Source organism: Aethalodelphis obliquidens, unplaced genomic scaffold, assembly GCF_003676395.1.
Source record: "Aethalodelphis obliquidens isolate GAN/ISIS:26980383/991018 unplaced genomic scaffold, ASM367639v1 scaffold9, whole genome shotgun sequence".
Taxonomy (NCBI): Eukaryota; Metazoa; Chordata; class Mammalia; order Artiodactyla; family Delphinidae; genus Aethalodelphis; species Aethalodelphis obliquidens.
Window position 1 is genome coordinate 31,853,801 of NW_020837953.1, and position 20,171 is coordinate 31,873,971.

At 50.5% G+C, this 20,171-nt stretch overlaps 2 protein-coding genes and 1 long non-coding RNA gene across 5 annotated transcripts; 1 reads left to right on the forward strand and 2 right to left on the reverse strand.

Moving 5' to 3' along the window:
* Positions 1-2,796: 2,796 nt before the first annotated feature.
* LOC113621977 (protein CEBPZOS-like) lies at positions 2,797-7,294 on the reverse strand. Its single transcript, XM_027109558.1, is given in 1 exon segment — positions 2,797-7,294. A coding segment is annotated over 1 exon segment (243 nt). The 5' UTR covers positions 3,297-7,294; the 3' UTR covers positions 2,797-3,053.
* A 3,306-nt stretch (positions 7,295-10,600) lies between these two features.
* Positions 10,601-11,420, reverse strand: LOC113621979 (uncharacterized). The gene is made up of 2 exons (XR_003433369.1): positions 11,298-11,420; positions 10,601-10,866 (listed from the first exon to the last, which is right to left on the reverse strand). It is a non-coding gene; the product is annotated as an uncharacterized LOC113621979 (long non-coding RNA).
* Positions 11,421-11,473: 53 nt separating this feature from the next.
* Positions 11,474-19,365, forward strand: KDF1 (keratinocyte differentiation factor 1). Of its 3 annotated transcripts, none has more exons than XM_027109559.1 (4): positions 11,474-11,546; positions 16,438-17,508; positions 18,076-18,150; positions 18,707-19,365. In XM_027109559.1, the coding sequence occupies exons 2-4, from the start codon at positions 16,470-16,472 to the stop codon at positions 18,787-18,789; spliced, it is 1,197 nt and encodes a 398-aa protein (XP_026965360.1). In that variant the 5' UTR covers positions 11,474-11,546; positions 16,438-16,469; the 3' UTR covers positions 18,790-19,365. The 3 variants fall into 3 exon arrangements, with proteins under 3 accessions (XP_026965360.1, XP_026965363.1, XP_026965361.1); XM_027109562.1 differs by lacking the exon at positions 11,474-11,546 and adding an exon at positions 11,863-12,877; XM_027109560.1 differs by lacking the exon at positions 11,474-11,546 and having other exon boundaries at positions 12,909-17,508.
* Positions 19,366-20,171: the final 806 nt, after the last annotated feature.

Consider the following 20,171-nt stretch of genomic DNA (forward strand, 5'->3'; position numbering starts at 1 on the left):
GGCTCTTTCTCCCACTGTGGGAGTGGCAGTTCAGGCTTCCCGATCCCAGGAAATGGATGGATCTAGGCCCTGGATTCAAGGGGACAAGTGGCATTCAGAAGACTGGACCCCATATTAAATGTCCCTTAGATCACCAAAGATTCCATGTGCCAAGCATGGCTGGCACTGAATGGCACAGTCCCTGACCTGACAGGGTCATGCTGGTCAGGTGACCAGGGAGGCCTGGTGACCAGACTGAAGGACCTTGTTCATGTCTGGTTCTGTAACACCTCTGGGCCTTGGCCCAACCCTACGGGCTGTCATGGTTTGAGAGAGTCCAACAATAATGGAAACTGGATTTCCCACCAGCCAGATGGAATGAGAGCTCTGAGTGGGTTTTTTAAAATAGCCTGTATCTTCCCTACCTGATTGTGTGCACCCATATTCATACCCACTACACCTGCTTCAGCCTTTTTTCTCACTTCTGTCTCTTTCTGACTCTCTCTAGGTGTGTCTCTATCTTCCTTGCCAGGTCTTTCTCTGATTCTGCCTTCCCCTCCCCCCAGCCTCCCTCCCCGGCCCCACCTGCTGCAGAGCACCTTGGCTCCAAGGAAAAGAAGCTTTTGCTGTGAGCGCATCAGATGCCAGGACCTCCCCTCCCACTACCTCCATCTCCTCCATGTGCCCCCTCCTCCTGTATCTAGGCCTGGGCTCAGCAGCCACTCCCCCCACTGCCACCCCCAGACAAGCTGGGAGGAAGGAGCAGCTTGGATGTGGTGCTTGGATGGGGGTCGGCTTGGATGCAGGGCTGCCTTTCCCTTCTGCAGGGAGGCCAGAGCCCAGCTGGCTCGTGAATTATTGAGCTCCTGTGCTAGTGGCTCTACTTGGTGGAGTGCTGGGACCCACAGCACCAGCCTAGAAGAGTGGGACAAACTCAAGGTCATAGAAGAATGGGACAAACTCAAGGTCATTCGGGTTGAAGCAAGACTCTAAGCTCCCAGCCTCCCTCCTATCCCTTCACTTGAGCCCCCAGGGCTAAACCTGGCAACTCTGCACCTTTCCTCACTTTATAGGGAACCCATCCCAGCCCTAGTCAGAGGTACCCCATGCTCTCCCCTGGCCCAGGCCTCTGACCTCCACACAGTTGCCCTCCATCCTTCGTCCCTCAGACAGAGGGCCCCTGAAGGTGGGACTCCACAGGAGGGGCCTGAGGGCAAGCCTGCTCAGACTGGGGGCTCCAAGTCTGGGTCTGCCCATCCCCAGTCTGCGTCACCACCTCCCTTAATGTCTCCTCACAGGGCTCTACCTTACTTAGGGGAGGTGGCACGAAGCCAGGACCCAGGGAGGGGCACTCCACAGCAGCTCCCACGCCAGCCTCTGGGCACATCCCTGCAAGCTCAAGAGAGAATCCTGCCCTTCCCAACCATCCCTATGATTTCAGCAAGAATTGAACAGTGTGGAAAGAAGCCCAGGATGTGAGGAGCTGGACCTCGGTTGAATGACTTACCCGCTCTGAGTTTCAGTTTGCTCATCCATAAAATGGGAAGAATAATATCTGCAGGTGGTCTTCCCAGAGCCTACTTGTGGGCCTGCTTTCACCTCTTCACTGCCATGGCTAGAAGGCAGCTATAGGGCCCAGGCTGGGGCAGTCTGGCCTCTATCTACTCCAGCTCCACTGTCTTGTCTATTTATTTTTCTAGTACTCCTCCATTGGGAACCACTCCTGGAATCCCTCCCCTGAGACCCCAAAATGCCCTGGACAACCTTCCACTGCAGCACTAAGCTGCCACCTCTCACACTGTGTTGGCACCTGTGGGTATGATCTGTCTTCCAAGGTCACATGCCAAGTCTTACTCCTCTCTGTGTCTGCAGCAGTCAGACCAGGGCAAGGCGCAGAGTAGGGGCTCAGTGATGCCTGTTGAGTGAGGGAATGGCCTAGAGGCTTTTCAGGTTCTCTACCTTGATTACCACCCCCTCCCCTGCCTCACCATACTTGCCGGGGACTTTGACTGTCCACTGCTGCTGGCTCTCCCAAGCCTACTCTCCTCCTCAGTGGCTCACTTGGGAGATCTTGGGGCGGGACACTGCACCACCACCCTACCACTTCCAACAAACCCTGTTCTTTCCCCTCTACCCTTGAATTTCACCCATTTCCTTAAACCACAAACCCAGGGGGTTGTGCTAAACTGTTACTTTGGTGGCCTCCAATGAAGCAGGCCTCCATGTATCCATGCCCTTGTGTGTCTCCTCCCATGCTGACTCTGGGCTTGGCTATGTGACTTTCTTTGGCCAATGGGATGCCAAGAAGCATGAAGGAAGCAAAGAGCCAATAAGCACTTGCACAGTGGGGCTTGTCCTCTTGGAAGCCAGGTGCCTCGCTGTGAAGGTCAGCTAGACTTCTTTTTTGTTTGCTTGTTTTTTGAATTTTATGACAAATTTTATTCCAAAGTGGCTCTAGTAGTAAATACCAGAGACATTTATGTAGAGTTTGAATACGGTTTCAGGTAAAGTGAAAATGGATAAAAGCAATATTTCTAGTTAATATGTTTTTAGATAATATGATTTTAAATGTGTGACTTAAAATGTAATAAATATTAATGAACTTATTTACAAACCAGAAACAGACTCATAGACATAGAAAACAAACCTATGGTTACCAAAGGGGAAAGGAGAGGGGGATAAATTAGATAAACAACAAGGTCCCACTGTATAGCACAGGGTACTATATTCAATATCTTGTAATATACTATAATGAAAAAGAAAAAATGTGATAAATATTTAAAATAGAAGTTTTACTATTTTATCTATTTTGAAAGGTTTATGTATTCAGAATCATAGGGGAGTTTTTTTTTTTTAAGGAGAACCACTTTATTTTGAGTAGTGAACAAAACTCCATTTATAATAAACAAACCTTCCATCAATTTCTTCACAGTTAGTCCAAAGAACAAAACCTCTGGCTTAGTTAGAATTTACATTTAACCTGAAATATTCTAAAATCCACCCATGTCAATTTTGGAATTTTAATCTTGCCTGATACTATGAAATAGGGCAAACCTTGATCGATGGTCAAATTTCTAATTTTTGCTGCTAAGCCACTTTTCTTGACCTTGCTCTTGATTGTGTAACATTCCAGAATGTTCAATGGATTTGTAATAAACTTCCAAGATGAAGGGGAATTTCTTGTTCATTGTTTGCCTGACATCTTGGCTTGTGCTCTTCTTCTCAAACACAAAATATGTTCCAAAAAATGCTCACAGTTCAGCTACTCAAACTCCTTTAAAGATCTCCTTTGCCAGTGGATCCGTAGTACGGGCCATCCTGAGGCACGTACTCGTGGAGCTGTGAGGCAGACTTCTGAATGGTAAGAGACCAGGTGATGAGAGGTCCTGAGAGAGGCGATGCCCTCATGGTAATTGAGCCCCCGCTGCTCCCAGCTGAATGCAGCCCCATAAGCGACACCAGGCAAAACCAGCAGAATTAGCCAGCTGACCCCCACTGAACCACAGAATTTTTAGAAATAATATATCATTTTAAGCCACTAGGTTTTGGGGTGGTTTATTTCTCAGCAATAGATAACTGAACCAAGGGCCATCCTGAGCCCTCTCTGCCAATGTCTGGCACATCCAGTCCTGTGGGGTCCACATCCAGAATATATCATGTATCCGGCCACTTCTCACCTCCTTCCCAGGCACACCCTGGTCCAGGCCACTGTCACTCTCACCTGGATTATTCCCAAAGCCTCCTCACTGGACTCCCTGCCTCCACTCTTACTCTCCAGCAATCATCATACAGGGACCAGAGTGAAACTTCTGGGGTATTAGCCAGATCAAGTCACCACCCCCCACTTGAGACCCTCCAGTTACTTCCTATATCACTTAGATTAAAAGACAGACTCTTCAGTGGCCTTTGAGCCCTGTGCAGTCCAGTGCCCGCCACGTCTCCACCGCACCACCAGTCACGCTCCCCTTGCTCAATGCACTCCAGCAATGCTAGCTTCCTTTCTGTTTCTCGAACATGCCAATCTCATCTCCATCTTGCGCCATTTGCACCAGCTCCTTACTCTGCCCAGAAGACTCTTCCTCTAGGTCTTTCTGTCTAAGTCTTCCAGTTCTCAGCTTAAACATCCACATCCCAGAAAGGCTACTTATAGAAGAGGGAACTGAGGCTTGGAGAAGTGAGGTCATGTCCCACGTACCCACAGTTAGGAAGAGTCTGGGCTGAGTTTTCATCCTAGGTCTATGTAAGCCCCCACTCCAGGGTTCTTTCTGCCACATCAGTGGTTTGGGGGGGCTCCCAAGAAAGGGGAGGAGTTGGAGGGGCTTCCTCCACTTACTCCTCCCACAAACATTCCCAGCCATAGCCCTTGGACCCTGTCCTGAGCTGGGTGCTGGGAACTCAGAGATGAATCAGACTAGACTTTACTCTCCAGGAGCTCCTGTCTTGGGAGAGGGAAAGCATCAGAGGAGGGCTGAGACAGCCTTCTGCGGTAACTCAGGGAGACAGCCTTCTAGCTGGGGCCTCTCTGGGAAGGCTTAATAGGGGATGTGAGACTGGCTGGGGGCGGGGGGAGAGAGCCAGAAATTGGGGGTGGTGTTCAGTGGCCAGAGCTGCCTATTGTTCCCTGTGAGGGACCGGGAGACTCAGCATCGGCTATGTGTGTCCCAGCCGCTGTGTGTGTGTGTTGTGTGTGTGTTGTGTTGTGTGTGAATGTGTGTAAGAGAGTGAGGGAGCAGTACCGGGGGTGAGGTAGAGGCTAGGCAAGAGAAGGGCTGAATGAATAGATTTTACTGTTGTGGAAACTAAAGCCCAGAGAGGCTGGGTTGCTGCCCCAGCTCACAAAGCACTAGGTGGTAAAGGCAGGATTTGAACCGAGCCTGTCTTGACACCACCTCCTCCAGGGCCCACTGTTTATTCACTATGTGACCTCAGCTAAAGCCATTCTCTTCAGGAGCCTTATTTCCTCATCAGTAAACTGAAGGAGTTGGATGAAGTTTCTTCCAGCATGAGGACGCTGCAGAAAATACCTCTACTAGAGCTTAGAACCAAATTCAGAACCAAAGAAGCAGCCACCGGCTCAACCTGGTACAGGATGGCTTCTTAGCCTGCAGCTCCCTCCAGGCCTAGCAACTGGGTGCCATGCAAACTAAAGCCAGGGAGCCCCAGTAATTCCCCCAGTGTCAGGTGGACCTGGGGTCTCCCTCTCAACAGCCCAACCTAGAGTTCCAAGAGCACTTATAGCCCAGCTCCAACTACACCTCTAACCACATTATCAGCCCAGCCCAGAGCCCAGCTTACTTGTCCAACATTCCCCAGCATAACTCCAGGACTCCCCTGGTTCTATCCAGCCTCCAGGAACACCATCCTTTAGCCAAAGAAGGAAAGGGGAGAGGCAACTCTGAATGGTCATTGGCCCACTGTTTGACAAATATAGACAGACTGACCAATCAGAAGAGCCAAGACAGCCTCAACTTCCATGTTCCAATTCTGTTCATCCTCCACCATTCTATTCCCATGGGGTTCCCTTTCAGGTGGTTCCATTCCATTTATGCCATTCAGAATTCCAGGAAATTATATCTGGGAAAGAGAGGTATGGTAAGTAGAATTAGAGCTGATTACAGAAGGGAATTCTTGAGGGGAGAATTCCCCCATTCTGCTGGGGCCTGGGGCATTCTCCAGAGCCCAGTTTCAGTGGTATCCCGAGGAGACACTGCAAAGAGCTCAGGCTCTGAACAGAAAGAACTTGGGCTCAGTTCTGGGCTCTGCCCCTTAACTAGTTGTGTGAACTTGGGCAAGAGGCTTAAATCTCTGAACCTCTGTTTTCTTAGCTATAAAATAAGGAGCTGGGATCTATATTCACTGAGTTATTGTGAGGATTAAATGGGAATAAGGCTCATAATATACCTAACACATAACAGATGATTATGGTCAGTCATAGTAATGTGTTCTCCTGCTTATTCTCAGAGGCAGTGGTCTGGCCTCTGAGAGTCCTGGCCCCAGAATAGCTGGGGAGGCAGAGAGGGGGCAGGAAGAAGGGGTTAAAATAAAATAGCTGTCATTTAATTACCATGTGCTGGCCTCTGTAGTAATCACCACATGAAACTATTACTACTTTAACATTGTGGACAAGGCGTCTGAGGCACAGAGAAGTTCAGTAATGTGGTCAAAGTCACACAGCTAGCAAGTGGCAGAATTGGGACATAAATTCAGGCTCCCTGGCTCCAGAGTTCAAACTCTGAAACACCGCTCTGTACTACCTCACATGAATCCCATTTTAGGTTGAGAAACGCTGAGGTTCAAAGAGATAAGTTCACACTGCTGCTGAACAGGGGTATATCTAGGACTCCAACTTAGATCCTGTGACTCTGAAGTTCTGGCAATTTCTGCCGTTGAGTGCTGCCCCCTAGTGCCCCCTATGGGAGAAGCACACCAGAGGCAAGGAGCACATACCCATGGATCCACACTCCACTGCCCACACTCCCCTGACCCACTGCTTCTCCTCACACCCAAAGCTGCAGGTCTTATATCTTCTGAGTATCACTGTGAATGTCATCCATATATACAATCATGATATTTCTTGGCCATCTCACAAATCCTTAAATTCAACAGGTCTAACTCCATGTTTATACTTTTATACCCCAAACCTGCCCTCCCCAGTCATCTCCATCCATCCACTAGCACAAGCCAGAACCCCAGACATCCTTGACACCTCCCTCTCCCCCTCATTCTTTCACCAGTCCAGGAGCCTGAATGGTGGCCGAGGAAGGAGACCAGAAAAGTAAACATCGATCAGAACAGAGCAACAGCGGTGGAAGCAGAGGATCAGGACAATGGTCCCCAATTGTGGCCAAGAGGAAAAACTGAACTCAGGTGGTTAGAAAGGCAGGACTTTCTGCTTAGAAAGAAGCCCAAACACAGCTTTAAGGGCCAGGAGGAGGACACAGTGTTTCTTACTGGGAGCCAGAAGGACTGGGTTCCCACCCAGCTCCACTACTAACTCACAGTATGGCCTTGGGACCTTGATGTGCCTCAGTTTCCCCATCTGTAAAATGAATATGACCATGGCTACCTCTAGGGCTTGATCCTTTGTTGTAAGTTTCAAATTTAAAGGTGTTTGCTTTGTAAACTGTAAAGAGAAGTGCACAGGAGAGGAGGACTATTATCTGGAAACTTCACTCCAATAGACTTCTCTCCTTTGTTATGCTAAATGCTGGACCCATAAGGTACCTTGTTTTGTTTTCAAAGAATGTCATCAGTTTGGGGGCTTTTTTTTTTTTTTTTGGCCAAGCCAGGATCATAGTTCCCTGACCAGGGATTGAACCCAGGCCCTCAGCAGTGAAAACACCAAGTCCTAACCAGTGGACCTCCAGGGAATTCCGTTGGGGACTTTTTTTTTTTTAATCTTCTCTTTTCTTTTTTTTTTAAGTGATTTATTTTTGGCGGCATTGTGTCTTCGCTGCTGCGCGCGGGCTTCAGTAGCTTTGGCACGCGGGCTCAGTAGTCGTGGCTCGCGGGCTCTAGAGCACAGGCTCAGTAGTTGTGGCACACGGGCTAAGTTGTTCCACGGCATGTGGGATCTTCCCGGACCAGGGCTCAAACCTGTGTGCCCTGCAGTGGCAGGCAGATTCTTAACCACTGCGTCACCAGGGAAGCCCATTGGGTTGGGTTTTTTTGTTTTTTTTTTTTGCGGTACGCGGGCCTCTCACTGCTGTGGCCTCTCCCGTTGCGGAGCACAGGCTCCGGACGCACAGGCTCAGCGGCCATGGCTCACGGGCCCAGCCGCTCCGCAGCATGTGGGATCTTCCCAGACCCGGGCACGAACCCGCGTCCCCTGCATCGGCAGGCAGACTGTCAACCACTGCGCCACCAGGGAATCCCTGGGGTTTTTTTAATTGTGGTAAACAAACAAACAGAAACAACAACATATATATATATATATATATATATATATATATATATATATATACAGAAAATTTGCCATTTTGCCCATTTTTAAGTTACAATTCGGTGGCATTAATTACATTCACACTGTTGTGCAACCATCACCATTTTCTATTTCCAAAATTTTTCATCATCCCAAAGAGAAACTCTGTACCCATTAAGCAATAACTCCCAATTCCTCCCTCCCTCCAGCCCCTGGAAACCTCTAATCCCTGTCTCTATGAATTTGTTTATTCTGAATATTTAATATAAGTGGAATCACAATATTTGTCCTTCTGTGTCTGGCTTATTTTACTTAGCATGATGTCTTCAAGGTTCATCTATGGTGTAGCATGTATCAGAACTTCATTCGTTTCACGGCTAAATAATACTCCATTGTGCGTATACACTATATTTTGTTTATCCTCTCATCTGTTGACAGACACTTGAGTTTTCCACCGTTTGGCTATGGTGAATAGTGCTGCAATGAACACTGGCATATAAGTACCTGTTTGAGTCCCTGTTTCCAGTTCTTTTGGGTATATACCTACACTGTCATCAGTTTTTGACAGAGTTTTTCAGTATACACTGTGGCCAGGGGTATGGGCCCTTGGAAACAAGGCCCAGTGTATTTGAGTGTGGGAGGGAGAAGGGCAGATGAGGAGAGAGGTTTCAGTGTGGCTATGATTAAAATACCAGCTAACTTGTGCCTTTTGCAAAGTACTCCACAAAACACTCTGGAGGAGGAACTATTATCATCTCCATTTTACAGATGAGGAGAAGGGAAGTGGCTTCTCCAGGGCCCCACAGCTGGTGAGAGGCAGGGGCTCCAGAGAAAGGTTCCCTCACACATCAGCAAGTGCAGGCGGAGGTTCAGAGATCATATTTCCCTTCCTTCCCCTTTTTTCTTTTTTTTCCTTTCTAGACAAAGAAAGTAGTTCTGAGCTGCTTCAATCATCACGTTCCTACTTATTAACGTACAGCATTTTAGGTACTACAGAATCAGAATTTTATAATGTACTTTTACTAAACATGGTCTGGAAAAAGCAAAACTATGAAGACAGAAGAAAGATCAGTGGTTGCCAAGGTGAGATAGTGGGGAGGAACTGATTGCAGAAGGGTTTAGGGAAATTCGGGGGGGTGATGGAATTGACCTATATTTTGATTTGTAGTGGTGGTTATGCAACTGTATGTATTTTTCAAAACTCACAGAACTGTACCCTAAAAAAGGTAAGTTTTACTGTATGTAAATTATACTTTTATCTTTAAAAAAGAGAATGAATAAATGAATGGGGGAAAACTAAATAAGGTTCCAGATGCTTGGATTTTTGCTACCTTGAAAACCTGGCAAGTAACCGTGCCCTTAATTATTTAGTTACAGCATAAGTTGCTACTTTTTTCATGCATTCATTCATTCATGATAAAATGAAAGTCCTTGAATCCAACACAAGAATCAGAACATCACTAAAACTTAAATCTGCTTATGGTTCCCCACCATTCCTGACCCCTCCACTACCCCACCCCCAGGCAATCACTATTCTGAATTCTGTGTTCCTCATTCTCTTGCCTTTTTTTTGGTTTTTTTTCACACATAAATTATGTTTAACCTTCTGAATTTGCCCTCTCCCCCTTTTTTTAGGTCAAAACAGGTCAAAAACAGCAACTTCATATGGTTCAACCCAATATTATGCCTAAATATAGTACTTCTAGTTGTATTTGAACTTTATGAAAAGGATACCATTCCACATGCACTCTTCTGGGACTTGCATTTTTTTCACTCAGTATTATGTCACCGTGATCCAGCCATACTGCTATTTTTCACTCATTTTCTACTGCTATGTAATTATTCCACATCTCTTTACCTCCTGTCAATGGCATTTGGATGTTTTCAGTTTGGGGCTACTGTGAACAATGTTTCTACTACCATTCTTGTACATGTCTCTTGGCATATGTGTGAAATTCTTGTGTCTGTAACACAGGAATGCACTTACTGGGTCTTAGGGCACACAGATGTTCAATTGTACACTATGTGACTCAATTTCTGAGCTCCAAATGAAGGTATAACGGCCAGTTGCCCCAGGTGAGAATGTGAACAAGATCTGGTGGGAGGGACTGCCAAGGAGGGTCTCTGGTGGAAATTGAGCATCTACTCGGTGCACATGGCAGGGCACCTGTGGAATGAGACAATGGTGTCCTGAGAGGTGAGATAGGGAAGGAAACCCCCCAGTTGCCATAGGAATTAGCTTCCAAGGAGTGTCCCACCCTGGCTGGGCAAGGAGAGGACTAGGCAACTCAAACAGGGCAGACAAAGATACTGTCCTAATTGGCAGTATCTCCATCTAGGCTTAGGAGGTTGTGTATCTTTGGTACACCTGGAGTGAAAAGGGCTAGGCAGTACTGAACTCCTCCCACTTACCAATCCTTACCCCAGTGATCTCTTCCTGTATCCTTTAACTCATTTTGCATCCATTATCTTTTTTAATTCTCCCAGTTGGAGAGAGGTACTATTATCTCCACAGATAAGACTTAGAGAAGGAAGTGTCTTGCCCAAAGTCACACCATTTGGGCCAACTGCCTGAGCAAATAATTTCCCCATCCTAAGTCTCAGTTTCCTCACCTGTAAAATGGGAATGATAACACCTGAGGTGTTATCCTCAGGTGTAAGGACTAAATAATACTATGCAAGTAAGGGGGTTAGCATGGATCGTGGAGATGTTCCCTAAAAGTCACTTGTTTATTGGTGCTATTGTTGTTATTAAGTTGGTATTAAGGGGAGCAGGAACCCAGAATAATCCAACCTCTGACTCTTGCCACCCAATGATGTTGCCTCTTGCAGAAACCCCATGGGATGCGGTGATCATGGCCCATTGTGGCCAACTCTGCTGATCTGGGATGTTTCAGGACTGCACAGCCCAGTCTCCTCTTCCACCCGCCCCAGAGCAGAGGCCTCTGTCTTCCTCTGCAGACTTCCTGGAAAAAAGAAGGTGAACTGATCAGAGCAGAGGAACCAGGCCCCCAGTTCTGCCTCAGGACAAACGGAGAAATCAGGTCCCAACGATTCAATCAGTAGAGAATATCTGCTGAGTGCCTAGGATGTGCCAGGTCCTGCTCTGGGCACCCGGGGCATTTGGGAACAAGAGCATACCCTAGTCACAGGCTAAAGGAGGAGACGGAAGACAAGAAAACAGTGTGCTGAGTATTATGATAAAGAGTACAGAGAAAACCAGACAGGCGTAGGGGTCAGGGAAGGAGTTTCAGGAGACACGCCCTTTGAGCTTAGCCTTTAAGGCCCGGCAAGTCCTCCGCAGCAGCTCAGAGATTGCTGGGCCCATCTGTCCATTTAACAGAAAAGCAAACTGAGCCCCGGCGTCTGTCCACCGTGCCCGCCACACCTCACTTACCCGGACTAGGCCGAGTGCTGCTCTCGCAGTCTGCGGACGGAGGGCCGGAGGCCGGCCGCAGTGCCCGCCCAGCTCCCAGGGCGGGGCCTCGGCCCAGGTGCGCGGCGGAGGCGCTTCGCGGAGGCAGGAAGTGTGTCCCCAGCGGCGACCCGTGCAGCGCTCCCGCGAGACGCTCACCTGCGCCCCAGGTGAGCGGCGAGGGGGGCGGGGGGAGGGGCCGAGCTGGAGGCGGCTCACCTGGCGGGACAGGTAAGCCCCGCGCGGGCCCGAGGGGGCGCGAACCAAGGCGGCACCGGTGTGGAGAGACCCCCGAGGCTACGCCCGAGCGTGCGAGGGTCCCGGGGCCGGTTCCATCGGTGCCACCCTCCCACTTCCGGGGTGCGCGGGCCGGGCCCGGCCAGGGAGCGGCCTGAGCGGGCGCCTGGGCTGGGCGGGCAAACTGGGGTGAGGGGGCCGTGTTCGCCCTTAGGGCTGCGCTGGCTTGGGGTGGGAGCCGTGCTTGCCGGGGAGGCGGGGGCGGGAGGGGAGAGGGGGCCGTGCACACCCTGAGGAACAGTGTCGAGAGGCTGGGTCCGCCCGCGGGAAGAGGGCCCCTGCATCTGGAGAAGCTGGTGCTTGCCCCGAGGGCATTGCTGCTGTAGGGGCTATGCTAGTCCGAGCGGCAGTGCCTGGGTCTGCTTCTCCCTTGCCCCCGGGACTCGGTGCCCGCGAATGCGGGAGTCCCGGGCTGAGCCTTTGGGGCAGGAGATCAAGGGTGCACGGATGCCAGGCACGAGAGCCGACGGCTGTTTCGTGAGCAGAGCTGGGGTGCCCCTCTCGGCCGGGTGTGCAAGACTCGAGTGGGTGGGACACAGGCTGGTGCGACCGGTCCTGACCTGAGCACCTTCGGAAGAAGGGGATGGGACGGAGACAGACCTCGGAGTGTGTGTATTTTCAGGGACTAAGGGGGAGTGGGAGAGCATCAATTAGAAGTTTGGGGAGGGTGTGCCTGGGGCCTGGGAGCTTCTGACCCTGAGGAGGATCCCTGCAGTGCCTTGGGGCGCCCAGTGACCCAGCCCCTCCCAGATGCCAGGCACAGCTCTAAGGACCCTGAGCAGTAAGATCTCATTTAAACCTCAAGGTGGCCCCTGAAGATACTCCTCACTCCCCTTGGTAAAGACAAGAAAACTGAGGCCAGGAGCCTTACCCCAGGCCACAACAGGAGCCCCTGCTAAACCGAGGCTGGTGTTCCTAGGATTTTGGAGGTGGGGGCAGCAGCAGTGAGGGGGAGATAGAGCCAGGACAAAATGGGTTGAGATTGACTTTAGGAGGGTTTAGGGCCTAGAAAGGAGGGGAAAACTGAAGCCAAGCACTGTCCTTACCCCAGGTCTTCTCCCCCTTTCCTCCATCCCACCCTGCCCCACCCCCTCCTCGAGATGTGTGGCACAGAGCAAAGTACAGGGGCTCCAGAGTCGGGCGGACCACAGTACAAATCCAGCTCCATTCCTTTCCAGCTAGGTGTCTCTGGGCAAGTCACTTCACCTCTCTGAGCTTCAGATTCCTGACCTGTAAAGTGGAGATAGAATACTTACCGAGCAATTGTGAGTGTCAAATAAAGCAGAAGTCCTCTTGGGCTGGAGCCTATTTCTGGCCCATTTGCTGCTGCTTCCTCAGCATTTAGTACAGTGCTGAGCACATGGTAGGTGCTCAGAAAATATTTGTTGGATGAATTTAATGAATGGTAGCGACTGCTAAAACCTTGGAGGTAGAGGAGGAGACAGTAACCAAGACCATGAACAATAACCTCTTGTTGTTCTTACAAACCCCAGGTACCCCAGAGCTCAGTGTGGTTCAAACAGTGTAGATGTGCCCACCCTCCTGATCCAAGGGCTGAGCCTGGAAGACTCAGGGCTCTCCCTATGCAGGCCCTCCTTGGGCACAGGCTCACCCATGGAGCTGGCAGCTGACCACTTTGCCCCCTTCCTCCCAAATAATAGATGGGATGGGGTAGTGGATAAGAGTCTGGGCCAGGCCACTTGCATTCAAACAGCTGTGTGACTTTGGACAACTTAGTTAACCTCTCTGTGCCTCTGTATAACAACAATAACAATAATACCTACAAATAGCGTTGTGAGAATTAATTAGCTGAATACATTTAAAGCACTGAGAATAATGTAAGCTTTCAATAATTAACTCTTTCACTAGAAGGCAAACTCCTGAGGTTAGGGAATTTTGTCTGTTTTACCACTTTATCCACGGAATTTAGAAGTGTCTGGCATACAGCAGGCTCTCAGTAAATATTCATTAAATGAGTGAATGAATAAATCCATACCCACCCCAACATTGCTCAAACCCAGGCAAAGGTTTTTAACCACTTGCCTCTCTGGATTGTGAGGGACTTTCAAGTCACCTATTACAATTTCAGTTTGCACACCTTTGGAGGGGGACTTCACCTTACTCTCGCCAGGCTGCTGCTCCCCCCACTCTGGTCAGCCTGGAGCCTACGTCCTTTCTCTTTCTACCTAATGGTCCTGGTTCTACCCAGAGGTCACACAGAATGTATCAGTCTCCTGAAGTACTTACTGTACCAACCCTGTTCCAGACACTGATGCAGAAAGGAATCAGACACAGTCCCTGCCCCTCGGGGTCATATAGGCTTATCTTCAAACAATTGGTTCAAAGCCAACTCAGCTGACAAAGAGCCCAGCAGAATGCTGTGGGGAGAGGGGCTCCCATCTGACTTGAGGTTCTGGAGTGTCCTTGGAGAAGGACCAAGCGGGGCTGGGGGAATGGGTTGAAGAGTTGCAGGAATAGTTAAAAGAATTCCTGTATCCTCCTCATCCGCATTCACCATGGCTAACATTCCCTCCTTTTCTCTGTCTACACACATATACCTTCTGTTTTGGGGGGAACCCTTTGAGGTTAGGTGGCAGGCATCATGCTTCTTTACCCCTAAAAGCTTCAGTATATGTTGCCTAAGAATAAGAACATTGTCTATTTAACATTGAATTTAACATTGGAAATTTAACATTGACGTAATACTATTAAATAATATACAGTCTATTTTTAAATTTTACCAATTATCCAATTTCTCCTTGTGATCCAGGATTCAATTCAGGATCACACAGTCCATTTAGAGTCATGTCCCTTAACTTGGGCTTGTCTGATGTTTCTTCATGATTACATTCAGGTTATACATTTTTGGCAGGACTACTCCATAACCGATGCTGTGTCCATTTTAGTGCATAGTATCAGGAGACACATCATGTCAGTTTGTCCCATTATTAATAACGTTAACTTTGATCATTTGATAAGTAGTGTCTGCCAAGTTTCTCCAGATTTGTGTTTTGTTGTTTTAAATTGTCCCTGGCTGCCATAAATAGAAGGGAGTAGAGGTGGCCAGAATGGGGGCCGTGACAGTAAGTGGGTGGGAGATGGTGGGAGGCCAGTTTAGGGAGGTAGCATTGATTTGCCCAAAGCACATTGCCTATTAGAGCCAGAACTGGGACTAGGATACAGACGTCCTGATGCCCAGTCCCAGGTTCCTCTCACATCACCAGCTCTAGGACACTAGTGCCATTAAATCAGGGATAAATAAAAAGTTAAGAGATTAATGTCTCAGAAAATCCAGGCTAAGGATAGTAACTCCCCAGCACACCCCTACATGTGATCAAGGACCCTCCCAAGTACATCACTACGTAATGTTTCTGCAGGCAGAGTTGTTTACTCCCACGATGCCCCATATATCCTACGTGTTCCAGCTCATGAGCTTTTAAGCATCTGTTTTCCCTACAAAACCATGTGTGAATCACAGGAACAGCGCCTATAGTTCATTCATTTTTGGTTCTTCTGTACCTAACACAGGGCCAGGTTCAGTGAAATCTTAGCTCTGAGCTTGCTAGCAACCAAGTCGAAAAGGGAAAGAAGATGTATTTTGAGGCTTGGCTTTCTTGTCTAGTCAAAGGAAGCAAAACAGTGTTTGATGTTAAACGTTGATAGGAGAGCAAATCTGAGCCATACTGAAATACTGACCGGGGACCTGTTGATTCCCATGTCTGATTTGAAAGAGGAGGGGAAGAAAGGGAAGGTGGTAATGATCAGGTTCTGTAGCAAGTCCATGGAGAGGCATTTGTTGAGCAGCCTCAGAGGCTCTGTGCTGCTGGGCTTACCAACAGTGGGAAGAAACTCAGGGAGACCGTTGCCCAGAAAGTGAGATCCCAGGAGATCTTTCTTTTTATATGGTAAAATATGCATAAAATTTACCATTTTAATTTTTTTAAGTAATTTTAACGTTATAGTCCTGTGACGTTAAACACATTCACACTGTTGTATAACCATCACCACCATCCATCTCTAGAACTTTTTCATCTTCCCAAACTGAAACTCTACCCGTTATATACTAACTTTCCATTCTCCCCCATCTCCAGCAACTACCATTCTACTTTCTGTCTCTGTGAATTTGACTGTTCTAGATATTTCATATAAGTGGGACCATACAATATTTGTCCTTTGGTGTCAGGCTTATTTCATGTAGCATAACGTCTCAAGGCTTATCAATGTTATAGCGTGTATCAGAATTTCATTCCTTTTTAGGGCTGAATAATATTCCATTGTGTGTATAGACCACATTTTGTTTATTCATTCATCCATCAATGAACATTTGGGTTGCTTCCATCTCTGCCTATTGTGAATAATGCTGCCGTGAACATTGGTGTACCAATATCTGTTTGAGTGCCTGTTTTCAATCATTTTGAGTATATACGCAGAAGTGATATTGCTGGATCAGATGGTAATTTTATGTTTAACTTTTCGAGGAAACTCCACACTGTTTTCCACAGCAGCCATACCACTCTGTATCCCCACCAGCAATGCACAAGGGTTCCAACTTCTCCATATCTTCTCCAATGTCTGTCATTTCTGTTTTTAATAGTAACCATCCCAACGGGTGTGAAGTCCCAGGAGATTCTGATACATAGTTAGACCACAGAGAGAGCTTCCTCTCTGGGGAGCAAGGGGATACTAGACAGGGCTCGTGGGCATACTTGGGCCCATCCACATCGCAGAGCTCTCAGAAACCAGAAGTCTGAAGCTCCTCAGGTCATAGCGCAGGAGCTCGCCTCTGACCTCTGATCCTGACTCCTTCCTGGCCTCTCCCCCACAGGTGCCTGGCTACGGCAAACCATGCGGTGAGCCATGCCCCGCCCTGGACACCCCCGCCCATCATCTGGGCCCCCACGCTTGGGACCCTGGGAGCGGCCAACGGAGCTATGCCTGGAGACATATGACGAGCCATCCTGGGCCCCACCGAGCCGCCGCACTCGTAGGCCAGACCCCAAGGACCCCGGCCACCATGGACCCGAGAGCCTTACCTTCATCTCTGGCTCTGCTGAGCAGGCTGCTGAGCCCCCAGCCTGCTGCCTGCTCTGGCGACCCTGGGTGTGGGACTGGTGCCGGGCTGCCTTCTGCTTCCGCCGCTGCCGGGATTGCCTCCAGCGCTGTGGAGCCTGTGTGCGGGGCTGCAGCCCCTGCTTGCCCGCTGGGGACTCCCCTGAAGGGGCTGCTGAAGCCAGCTGGGTCAAGGAGCACAACGGAGTGCCTCCCAGCCCTGACCGTGCCCCCCCCAGCCGGCGGGACGGCCATCGGCTCAAGTCGGCCATGGGGAGCAGCTTCAGCTACCCTGACGTCAAGCTCAAAGGCATTCCTGTGTATCCCTACCGCAGCACCACCTCCCCAGCCCTGGACGCGGACTCCTGCTGCAAGGAGCCACTGGCCGACCCCCCACCCACGCGGCACAGCCTGCCCAGCACCCTTGCCAGCAGTCCCCGAGGCTCTGAGGAGTACTACTCCTTCCACGAGTCGGACCTGGACCTGCCCGAGATAGGCAGTGGCTCCATGTCCAGCCGAGAGATCGATGTGCTCATCTTCAAGAAGCTGACAGAGCTGTTCAGTGTACACCAGATCGACGAGCTGGCCAAGTGCACCTCAGACACTGTGTTCCTGGAGAAGACCAGTAAGATATCGGACCTTATCAGCAGCATCACCCAGGACTACCACCTGGATGAGCAGGACGCTGAGGGCCGCCTGGTACGCGGCATCATTCGCATCAGTACCCGAAAGAGCCGTGCCCGCCCGCAGACCACAGAGGGGCGCTCAACCAGGGTGGCTGCCTCTGCTGCCCCTGCCCCTGACAGTGGCCATGAGACCATGGTGGGCTCAGGGCTCAGCCAGGATGGTAGGTGGGGCCCCACAGGGCTGAGGGGCAGAGTAGAGGAGGCTCTGGACAGGGAGGGTTGCACTGGGGTCTTTGGCCACTGTGGGTCCCCCCTCAGCCGGTCCCAGCTCTTCCTCCTCCTTTTTCTCCACTCTTCTACATCCCCTAACAGGTTCTTTGTCCCCTGCTGCCACCTGCCAGAGTAGCTTTCAGGCCCAACCAGCTAGCCTAGTTAAAAGGACCCAGGAACCCATGCGAATTTGGACCTCTGACCTGGCCTGGCCTAACCAAAACCCCTATCCACCCACGCATCCCTGCACAGACAGACCAACAGACTCTCTCTCTCTCTCTCTCTCTCTCTCTCTCTCTCTCTCTCTCTCTCTCTCTCTCTCTCTCTCTCTCTCTCTCTCTCTCTCTCTCTCTCTCTCTCTCCCTCTCTCTCTCTCCCTGCGTCTTTGTTTTAAACATCGTTTCCCTAGCCCAGCCCAGGGGTGAATGGCCCCTCTCTCAATGGGCTGGGGGCAGAAATGGGGAGTATGGTTGAAAGGATGTGATAATGACCACTGCCCCTTCATGTTCCCTCCCTAGAACTCACAGTGCAGATCTCCCAGGAGACGACCGCAGATGCCATCGCCAGGAAGCTGAGGCCTTATGGAGCCCCAGGTTTGGTCCTGACATGAAAGTGTGGAGAGGAGAGGGGACTGCCCTAGCAGCCCCCCACCTGTCCCTCTCCCAGCTTCCTCCTGGGGTGGGTGAGGATGGGATCAGAAAGGGACGAGAAGCCTGAGCAGCCTTATACCCCATCCCAGTCCTGCAAACTGGCTTAAAGGTTCAGCTGGGAGAGATTCAGGGGGATGCCCCTGAACCAGAGGGGAGGGGGGCAGGTGCCCGGAACCTGCATCTAAACCCAGGTCACTGGAGAGGAAAGTGGAGGGTGGGTGAGGGGGGCCATCCATTGGTGCTGAGAAGGCACCATGTGTGGTTTCTACTGCTATCCTCTTGGCTTTTACAAGCCCTGGGAGCAGGGTCATTACCCTTTAGAGAGCGAGACTGGGGTTCAGAGAGGTCAAGAAACTGAGTGGATCACCCAGCCAGGATCAGACCGACCCAGGCTCGAGTCCCCCTCTGCTCCTTCTCAACAGGTTTCTCCCTGCCTGAGGGACTTGCGTGAGCCCCTCCCCATCTCTGAGCCTCTGTTTCCTGCTCCCTTTCCCCTCAGGATACCAAGCCAGCCACGACTCATCCTTCCAGGGCACCGACACAGACTCTTCAGGGGCACCCCTGCTCCAGGTCTACTGCTAACCCGCACTGGGCCCAGGGGCCGCAACCCCTTCTGAGAGAAGCACATCTACTGCATGAAGAGAGAGACCAGAACCCTCTTTGTGGGAGGGAGGCCATGAGCCCAGAAGCAGTGCCCACTCTGGCTCCTCCTGCCTTGGCTGACTGGTTCCTGGACCACACGCATTTCACTGGGCCACGGTGCCCACATCCCCCGGGTCCTCCGCTGGCCTGACCCCTGCCTGGGTCTGTTCCTTCCTGCCCACAGTCTTCAGGAAGCCTAGGTCATGGAAAGCGAAGACTGAGGGGTTAATTTCTGGAACTGGATCCTGACTCTGCCCCCATAACATGCTCCCCCTGTAACATACACCCCATGACCAATCATGCAAACCTCCCCCTCCCCAGGACAGCTGGGAGGGAAGGTAACAGGTAAAAGAAGCTTGTCTTAAATGGGTGGGGTTTGGGGGCAGGCAGGGCCTCGGGAATTCTGTGGGCAGTGCCCAATCCACGTTACGTTCTGTTGAGCAGTTAGGTTCCCGGCTGATGTTCTACATGCTAACGTGACTATAGTACAAAACTGAATAGACATCTGTCTGCTCATCTTGACTGTGATACTGTCCTTTCCGTCCCATTTGCCTGACTGCTGCCCGGAGCAGGAGACAGCATAGAGTATCCAGCCTGGCTTAGTGTCGTGGGGTTGAGGTCAGAAGGCTAAACTGAGAGCAGTGATGCCCATCTCTCAGGCTCACGGTGAGTTCTAGGAGATAGAGCCAGTCACAGTGTCTGTGCCTGAGAAGGGTTGACCAAGTGGTTTCTGTCATTGTTGAGGGGTCCTTCTAGGCAGGCCTGCCTGGACTCCCTCTGTTGCCCCAATTCACTGCCTGTAGGCTGGCCTGCTTCTGGCCATCCCTGCAGTTTCCGCAAATCCCGGAGCACGTGTCAGCCCACCCCACCTCAGACCTGCTGCTCCCTCCACGTCCCCCTGGTGCGGACAGCACTCAGGGTCACGGGTGTCTGCTCAGCACTCCCAGGAGTGCAGGTCATTCTTTCACAGGTGCTGGCACTCAGAGGTGTCAAGGAATTGAGTGGGTCATGCAGCTAGTAACTGTGGCTCTGTATCCGGAAGCTGGCCTCTTGGCAGTTGTGCCCCCAAGCTGGCAAGCTGACCTGCTTGGGGGAGAAGCAGGCTCCCCCCGTTTGGACATCAGAGCCCAGCTGGGTTCAGAAGGACCTTACTTGGCTACTCCTCACACACAGGGGTGTGTTTGTTCTCTCAGTGAGACCGGAGCAGGCCCAGCAGCCCAGTCTTGACTGATGATAAGCTAGGTGTCCAGGATCCCTCACTGCCCCACTTTACCTGCAGCGCCCCCATCCCCGACCTTCTGTTGCCCTCATGGGCACCCTTT